This window comes from Manis javanica, chromosome 6, assembly GCF_040802235.1.
Source record: "Manis javanica isolate MJ-LG chromosome 6, MJ_LKY, whole genome shotgun sequence".
Taxonomy (NCBI): domain Eukaryota; kingdom Metazoa; phylum Chordata; class Mammalia; order Pholidota; family Manidae; genus Manis; species Manis javanica.
In genome coordinates, this window is record NC_133161.1 from 127,162,672 (window position 1) to 127,172,832 (window position 10,161).

Below are 10,161 nucleotides of genomic sequence, written 5' to 3' on the forward strand. Positions count from 1 at the left end.
TTATTTTATTTAGTACCATTTCTCTTATTTTGTTAAGAGTGTTTTTATAAAATGGTGCTAAATTTTATCAGAGGCTTTTCCTGCATCTATTGAGATGCATCCCAGGTATAAATCTCAGTTGGTTGTGATGAATGATCCTTTTAATGTGCTGTTGAATTCACTTAGATAGTGTTCTATTTAAGATTTTTGCATCAGTGTTCATCAGTAAAATTGCCTCATTTTTTTTTCCATGTCTACGGTTTTGGAATAAGGGTGTGATGGTATTTAGAAAGCATTTGGTGGTGTTCCCTGTTCTTCTACTTTTCAGAAGAGTTTAAAAAGGGTTCGTATTAGTAGTTCTTTGAATGTCTGGTGGAATTCACCCATAAAACTATTTGGTCCTGGACCTTTCTTTAGTAGAAAATGTTTTATTATTAATTCATTCTTCTAGTTTGTTATTGGTTTGTTCAGACCTTCCATTTCTATTTTGTCATTCTCTTTCTCTCTTAATGTTTTCCGTTGTTGTTGAGTTTTTGCAGTGATATTTTTGGATTCCTTTGCAGTTTTCTCTGTGATGCCTCTCTGGGTAAAAAGATGACACAATCATCTATGGTTGTTTTTAATATGTGGTTACTACGAGGCTTGCCTAAAACCACTTTTGGTATCATAGTCCGCTAACATCATAACATCAATCACATATATACTTCTACTTCTCCCGTCAAACACTTCATGTTATTGATGTTACACTTTACATCTATTCATACTGTGTTTCAATTAGTCAGCTTTTCTAGTTATACTCCTTCTTAAAACATTTGTCTTTTAATGTTTATATTAAGACTAAGATTTCCATACTACCATTAATGTAATATATTATTCTGTAATTGTCTTTATATATAATTATATAAAGTATGTTTTGTATTTTCACAAATGTTCATGTTGTTGTTTATTGTCCTTTCCATTCAGTTTGAAGGACCCACTTTAGCATTAGTTGTGAAGCAGTTCTGGCGGGGATGATCTACCTCAGTTTCTGTTTGTGTGGGAATGTCTTTATAGCCTCTTCATGTTTAAAAAACACTTTTTTCTGAGTACTGAATTTTTTATTATTATTTTCTTTCATTCAGTACTTTGAATATATCATCCCACATCTGCTATTCATCAAGGTTTTTGGTAAGAAACACAGGAAGGAACAACTTAGGGCTCCAGTTGGGAGCAGAGGTGTTTCCAGTGACCTACTTCTGCTTTTATGAGAGACACTATTTTTATTCCTTCTTTACTTTACCACCCTCCCCACAACTGATCTTTTTTAACCCAATACTGCCGGTCAGTTCTGAAGCACCTAAGAACTCCAAATCCTTGTTTGCATATGATTAGTGAATATGAGGAGGGTTACCTTGCTGTTCTCATAGGCTAAAAAGAAATCAGATTTTAAATTTATATGAGATGTTTCTGACACAAAGTAAAGAAAACTGCAGAGAATAATTTATAGGATTCTAAAAAGTTACACCACTATTTCATAAGATATTTCTCCTAGAAAACAGATAACAATTTTTTCAATATTCTGTGAGAAGACAGCTATCACAATTACTGTGCTGAAGACAGCTATCAAATTACTGTCAGACTTGACAGTAATTCTGCCTTCTAACAGGTAAGTGACAGATTCTTTCCATCTTTTTACCCAGAGAGGCATCATTACAAAATAATACAAGATAATTTTCTAACATATGTTCATATCTTTTTTGATTACACTGTTCCCCGACACTCTGAGAGACTAACAACAACAATAAAAATACCTAAACTTTTAAAGATTTACTGTTAATATAGGAAATAAATAGAATGAATATATATGTTAGGGATAAATGATCTTGTGAACTCAAAAAATCTTTAATGGGCACCAGGTGTATGAAAAGCCATCATTGCAAGAAGGAATAGAGGAACATATTCCATGTGTTAAGGTTGATTGTAGTAATCCATTAGTCTCATTCATTATTATATATTTATTTATTGTAACCCATTTTTTGTGTCAGGTTCCACTGACAATATAATGGAAGGTATTAACCCTCCCCTTAAAAATATTGTATGTGTGGTCCTGCACATAACATGCATAAAAACATGATCAATATCAGGAGGACATGAAAAATGGAAAGTTTCTTTTTGCTCCGCAAATGCCTAAGATTCATAAAGAAGTAAGACTTTAAGATGATTTTTATGTTCCTTTTTATGGGTGTCAAGTCACACCCTATGTGGTGTTGCTGTTCTGAGTACATCTTCTTGTACAACAGTTGAACAACTTCAAAGGTTAATAAAACTGATGTCAAGTTTTTCTTTTTCTTTTTTTCTGGTGCTACATGAGAAGGGTGTCTGTCTCTCTATCATACCAATAAATAAAAGGCCTCAGTAAATCTGTGCTGTGAATATGTTTTGTAATCGTTATTTTACTACAACAATTAGATATATATCATCACACTTTATAGGTAGTGGGGAATGTTCAGTTTCAATGTTCTTACTGATCGTCTCCAAAATACAAGACGTTGCATTGCAACTGTGGAGAATGAAACTTGTGAATAGAGCTTTCCAATATGTTAAATCCAGGAAGGAATCAAAATTAAGCACATTTTTTGTTATAATCAATACTATCTAATATTATAAAAAAGTCACTAGGAAAGGCCTCAGGGAGCAGGAGAGTATATTTTCCCTCTCACAGGCTATAACTGAAAGTCTTGTAGGGTAAGTTTCTCAGCAGTTGGGCCCTAAAGTTCACAGAAAGGTGAAGCAGTAAATCAGGAGGCATTTCAGGAAAACAGGAGGGTGGAGAGGAGTTTGAATACTCTACACCTACTTACTTATGTTAATCCTTGGCTACTACACCATGTCCATTGCAGAGCTCCCATCTGACCTACTTACTAATCTTTGTATGTTCCCATTACAATCAAAACACACCCTGTTTATACACAGATTTCAGTAAACATTTATTGGTTTGACAGTATTCTACCTTTTCTAGGTAATGAAAATTAGAGACTACAAAGTAGATTTAAAATCCTTCCATTTAACATAGAAAAAAAATTCCTGAAGTGGACTTGAGGCCCAAGACAATATTTTTAAAATAAATCAATAAATACTAAATAAAATAGCCTGGATTGTTTGGAATATGAATGGATAGAAATGCAGCGCAGATTGGAGTGTAGGCCTTCAATGTCATCATGAAACGATTGATTGATTGATTGAATATTTGATGAGACTCCACCATAATAAGTAAGTTAACTAAATCATATGCTCTTAGTATCCTTGATTTATTTTAACTATATAGGTCCAGAAGTGAAAAAGAAATTACTTTGTCCTAGAAGTGGACTGGCTAATAAAATTGGTAACATCCAAACCAAAGACTACACTTTCAAGGATGAAGCCCAAACCATAGACTAGTAGGGTAACAGAGACTTCCACAAAACAAAAGAACCTCAGACTGCCTATGAAAGGGAAATCAAATGACCTGGCTAAATTAAGTATTGGGAGTGCAATGGGTGATCTGGGGTATAGAATTAGGTTGCATGAAAGATAACATAATGAAGATAGTCTTTGTGGAAATGGAGACATTTAAATTTGGCCTTAGTTATGTCAGAAGAAGCCATATACCTTCAATATTAATAAATAATCAGCTTTGGTAATGGAAGCAGAGAAAGGCTCTTAATACATATAATGCATGTGTTATGGTTTATTCCCTGTGTAGAAAGTAATAAGGATTCTTGTAAAACTTTTTGGTCACTGACCATAAAATCTACATTTGATATTTAACATCATATATTTGAAGCAATGTAAAAGAATATATTTTTAAAAGCACAGTTGAAAGGCCAGAGCAGTGGTAAATTAAAACCTCCAGAGTTTATTTTTACTAGTCTTGTCCAGGAATTAGCAGAGGGATTTCCACAGGCATTGCACCAGTCCCTCCAGTGCCTTTATATATTCTTCCTGACTCAGTGCAGCTTCTCCAAGGACCGGAACTCTGTGCGTTGTGGGAACTGGCCCCCGCTGCTCACGAGTGCATTGAAGGGAAAAGAGACAAGCAAGGAAAGCTCAGGTGCCTTTGACGTTTTCCCTGCAGTTTAGGATATAATCGCTGTTCCCATTCAGATTATGCTTAAAGTAAATTTTTATGACCTATTTATTTTAAATATAATTTGAAAGCTAGAAACAAAACATGAGATTTCCGTCATTTATTTTATTTTTCATTTATTGTCACGAGTACAGGAAGACAAGGATATCCTTTCAAATACTGAGTGGAATTGACTGATACTAAATATGTGAGTTCTTCCTATTTTATTTTCCTTTCTCCATCTTTTTCTTTTTTCCTTTTTTATTTTTGCATGCTGAGCCTATGTAAAGTCATTGCTTGAATAGCTGTATAATCATTTATCTTTACCTATTTGCTTTCCAAGGGAATTATTTTTTCCATGAATATGTATTCTAAAAATACATCTGCTTGATGACTGTTTCTCTTAGAAGTTTTACAACTTCAATTGATGTCACAATTTGGCATTTTAATAGTTTATACAACAACTTTAAGAGGTCTGTTCCATAAGAAAATGGAATATGAGAATACTACCTTGAAATCCTGGTCTCAAACGTGGGATTGCTAGATGCTAGTTCAGGAGGCTAAGAGAAATTGTGGAGTCTTTTGTACTCTACTTTGTATGGAAAAACAATGATTAAAAAGCTATAAAAGTTTGAAAAAATCAATTACATAAGACAAGCAATGAGCAGAAGATTAGAAAAGGATGGAAAATTGATGATTTTGAAAAGCTGATAAATGACTTATTTAAATCACTGGATTTTATAAAAATTAGTTCTTGGCAGCTCAGAAGAATCCATGAAAACTATGATTCCTCATTTTCTTACGAGGATATACATACCTATGGAATTCGAGAAACTTTTTCCTAGACCTCGTATCAGAGAATGGCAGGCAGATCTGCACTGGCAACTCCATTCCTTGCTGGATTGCCTCAGAGGTCTGTAATACTTTGCAATAATCCCTGATATTTCAAATGAATAGTAACAATGGGAAATTGTAGAGGCTACGGTTGGAAAAGTTCAAATTAAACAATTAACTGATATTTCTTTAACAAAGCTAGTTCAAACACACATTATTAAAATTAAAATTACAAAATCACCTAAGTAAAATATAAGGATAAAATAATTATTTTCTTGATGTAGTAGATTCTATTTTTCCTAATTATAAAGACAGATTATATTTTTGCTTTTTCCTTTTCTACCCCCTTTTAGAGGTTATTGTAAGGCAGGGTGAATATTAGTGTCCTGACATCCCTTTAGGATGCTGAACCATGTAGATTTCCTTAATGAACTTTTTGCAGCAGAGATGATGATTTCAGGGAACCAGACATTTTAAATCTGGTAGCATGTTATTGAGTCCATGCACGTCAGAGGCTGTGAACCTTGCTGCAGCACACCCTGACTACTTGGTGTCCTCTGTTATGAATCTATTGTTTCCTTCCATTACAATTAAATAAGAGCTAGTAGTGTTAGTTCTTTAAAACAGGGAACCGTGAAAAAGAGCAAGTTATGAACTTGAGTTCTCAGTAATAACAGCTGCTGGATTTAACAGATCATCTTGGAATTTATTTAAATCTATTCAGGATTGTAAAAGTATAACTAGATGTTGTATCTTGATATGAAACCAAATTCAGATAAAGGTGTCTACATTTTTCTAAATGTAGTAATTGATGAAACAATGTGGTAACTAGTGAAGACCAAGTTGTCAACTTTACTGAATTTCACTAAAGGATCATGGTTTACTTTTTATTTTGTTTAATTTCATTCATTGTGTATTGTGTTCTTAAAGCATATCATAAAAAGAGTTTTTAAAAAATAATTATTAATTTATGAATTAACTTATTAATTAATTAAGTTATGGAAATAATACTGAAATGTAATCTCTTTAGTATAAATAAATCAAAATATTGCATAGCCCTAAAATCTCCTTTGACCATCACTCCCTTCATTTCTGAAAAGCCAGTCTTCCCTTCCTCATCTTTTCCTATATTTACAAGCACAGAGGTTCTCATAGAAAACACATGGTGTTCTATGGGTGTCATTTTTTTTAATATGCAAGTTATACTGTGACTATCTTTGTGCATTTAATTATTTTTGGCTCAAAAATATATCTTAGTGATTTTTTTTATCATGGTAAATGTGGCTTATGGAGCCAACATTTAAATTTCTGTTTTGCTTTTCCATAAGATCATACCACTCCTCATTTTCATCGCCATGTAGGTATTTAGATCACTTCTATTTCCCACATTCAAATGTGTCTATCTGCAGTGATATCCTTCTGAATGCTTTCTGCGGTAGTTTTGGTATGGCACTCATTGCAATTTTATATGGACTGCACATCAAATTTTATTTTTATGACACTGATGAGTGGGAATAGTATTTCATTCTTGTTTAATTTTTATTTTCCTGATTCTAATAAGATTGAGTACTTTTACATATGCTTTGACCATTTGTAATTTCCTTCCTGTGTATTGCTTACTCAAATATTTTGCTCTTAGAATATTGAGTTACTTATCTCTGTATCATTCATTTGAAGGATTTACAAATACTCCAATTTTCACTTTAAAAATACTTGTTCTTATAGAATTTTGTGAAACAGTAATTTTAAGTGTTTTTTTATGAATTAATTTTTTGTGCTCTCCTTTAAAATGCTCCGGCTTCAGATATAAACCCATTCTACTTATTTCTCAATTTTTTTCTAGTTTTGTTTAATACACTTGTATCTTTTAACCATGGGGAATATAAATGTTTGTGCCTTTGTGAGCAGTATTCTTTTCCTCCAGACGCAGATGTCACGTCCTAATACCAGTTGCTAGAAACTCCACTATTTCACAATTTAAAATTTCAGCTTAAACACAGAATAAATTCGAATATATTTATGTTTATTTATTGTCTGTCTTCAAGACAAGCAATTTTTCTTTACCACCAACTTTTTAATTGCCAAAACTTCATGATATACTTCTCAATTCTGAAAATGGATGTATGTCCTCTTTGTTTTTTCTTTTAAATAGTTGGCTTAACTCTTCTGGGTATTAACTGTTTCTGAATTTTGGAATCAGTTTTTCAAATACATGAAAACTTTAGTCTGAATATTTGTTTTGCCTTTGAATGTATTGATTAATTTGCGAAGAATTGACATCTTTTTTTATACTGATCCTCTTTAAGCATAAACATGGTATATCTTTTTACTTGTTTCAATCTTTTTATATATTTTAATACAATTTTACAGTCAATGAGGGAATTCTATTTTAAGGAAAGAATAGGTAATGCACAGTGAAAAGTATCTTTAACTCTTTATTTTAAAGAAATCACAACAAAGCTCAGAGAAATTGCAGTTGACATCTTGTTTGTGTGACTCTGATATTTCCAGAGATTTTGCAAGAAATTAGACCACAAGGTGTTGACTTGAGGTTCATGGATGGAACTCATATAAAAAGTCCGTGAGTTCCCTAAAATCCTATTAAATGTATGCTAAATGGCCATTTTTCTAAGACAAATTCTAAAGAATATGAAATGAAAGTCATTGTTCAATGGCTATTACAACCATTCACAAAGAGGTTGCCAAATTTCATCAGGTTATAGCGTTTATTTTTTTACAAAATTGAGCCTTGAGTTTTATGATACATTTTTTATTAAGTTGCCAAAAGAAAGTAAGAGATGTAGTGTAACATTTTGCACCAAAGAGACATGTTCTTTTAAAATAAAATATTCCAGGACACAAGCTCATGAGTGTGTAGTAAGCCTGGCAAGGAAAGAAAGTGGTGCAATTCAAAGAGATGCAAGGTGATGAAACGGAGGAAGTGAAAAAGAATCTATAGGTACAATTTGCACTCCAAGGATGCAGTACTGAAAAGGAGTGCCAGAAAGTGTGATTAAAGGACAAAAATAAGGGGAACTCCTGGGTTAGACTGGAAAGTGAACTGGGAAGTAACATCAATTCCAGGAAACCATAAATGTCCCAGAAGCCCATATAATGGAGCACCCTATCACCAATAATCTGATTGTTGCTCTTTCTCTCCACTAGTTTAAAAAAAAATGTTCATGAAAAGGATCTGAAGCCACTTTCTAAAATGCTCACCCAGATGTCTGGTAGTTAAAATTACGAGGTCACTGAAGCCTGATGACATTATGGGACTTTCAGGATTCAGCCGAGATTTAGGCACTGGGAAGGACTGAGAATAGTACTGATCTCCCTGGCCTTGGAGAACAAAGAAACACACTGCTGTTATATACAAGCCAAAGAATCAAAAGTCACTCCGAGGTGTAATACTGAAATTGTATCACAAAATTACCTGAAATACATGTTTAACCTTTTAAGTTTTCATCCTGTTGCTCATGGTAAGTCTGAGGCTTTGAGATTGATCAAAATTCCAATTAACTGGTGTTATTTGTGCTATTTTACTGACTATATGACTTCTTTAATGAATTGTACTCTATTTGTGGGTAGAAACTGTGCATACTCTGTACACTGCTGTGCCCTTAGCACTGATTGTATCATAAACAATAATCATCTTTATTGAATGAACAAATGACTTTAAAAACAATAATTTTAAAATATTGATGTTTCAGGTATATTAACTGCCACTTCTAAATGATCAAGCCCGCAGAAGCAATGGGACATGAGAACATCACAGAATTTATCCTCCTGGGACTCTCTAGAGATGAGGACGTGGAGGTTGCCTGCTTTGTGCTTTTCTCACTTTGCTATATTGCAATTCTCTCAGGAAACCTGCTCATTCTTTTCACCGTCAGGGGCAGCCGTCTCAGTGAGCAGCCCATGTACTTTTTCCTCAGCTGCCTGTCCTTCATGGATGTCTGTTTCACCTCCACAGTGGCCCCCAAACTGATCACAGACTCGCTGGCTCAGAGGAAGACCATCTCCTACAACAGCTGCATGGCCCAGATGTTTTATGCCCACTTTTTTGGTGCTGCGGAGATCTTCATCTTGGTGGCCATGGCCTACGACCGCTATGCAGCCATCTGTAGACCCCTCCGCTATACAGCCATCATGAGCAGATGGGTGTGCTATGCCCTTGTGGTGGCCTCCATTCTCGCGGCATTTATCCACTCAATCCTGCACGTATTGGTCATCACGGTGCTGCCCTTCTGTGGCCCCAATCAGATAGACCACTATTTCTGTGACATATTCCCCTTGCTGAAGCTGGCCTGCACCGACACTAGCCTTCTGGTTATTGCGATCATCGCCACAACGGGGGTGCTGTCCATTTTGACTTTTGTTGCCTTGGTAATTTCCTACGTCATCATCCTGTCCACCCTGAGGACTCGCTCGTCCGAGGGCCGCCACAAAGCCCTCTCTACCTGCGGGTCTCACGTCACTGTCGTGTTCATGTTCTTCCTGCCCCTCATCTTCACCTATGTTCCCATGGCTGATTCTGTCAGTAATGACAAGGTGTTTTCCCTATTTTACACCATGATTGCCCCCATGTTCAACCCTCTCATCTACACACTGAGAAACACAGACATGAAGAATGCCATGAGGAGAGTGTGGTGCCAACACAGACTGTTTGAAGGGAAATGAACCGCTGGTGGTCCAGCCCTTTGCTGGATCTGTTCTTTCCTCAGAATCGATGTGCGAACAATGAAGCCAGTGCAGGGGTGATGTGCTGTCATCCAAGGTTGCAAGCCTTGAGGAGGAAGCCCTCTCAGTCATGCATTTCCCGTTATGCTACTGCCCTGAGGCTGTAGCCAAGGGAAGGGGACCACACAACCTGCAGGTCCCTTCCAGCACTGACCTTCTGCCACTTAGGTCTGGCATTCTGGAACATTCTGTGCTTCATGATCACAGGCAGAGTGGGTATTACAGTAATTTTATCAGAGGGCATTGTAAAGACTGCATAGTTGTGCAATTGTGCCCTGCTGTAGGACACAGATACCTTGACTGAGACATCTCTCACAGACAAAAGGAGGTGCTAAGCCCTCTATTTTCCTGAGGTTTCCACTGCAGTAAAAAAATAAAGCAATGCAAAAATTTACAAGTGTTTTGTCAATTTTAACACTTGCATTAACAAATCATACTTCTAAAATAATGCAGCGCATGCCATCAGACTGTCCACACTATACTTAGAGAAACCGTTATGAAGTATTCTTGGTAACCTATTGGTG

General features: G+C 35.4%; 1 protein-coding gene across 1 annotated transcript; it reads left to right on the plus strand.

Moving 5' to 3' along the window:
• The first annotated feature begins 8,650 nt into the window (after nucleotides 1-8,650).
• LOC140850152 (olfactory receptor 4P4-like) lies at nucleotides 8,651-9,577 on the plus strand. Its single transcript, XM_073239924.1, has one exon. It carries the CDS (start codon nucleotides 8,651-8,653, stop codon nucleotides 9,575-9,577), a length of 927 nt encoding a protein of 308 aa, XP_073096025.1.
• The last annotated feature ends 584 nt before the right edge of the window (nucleotides 9,578-10,161 follow it).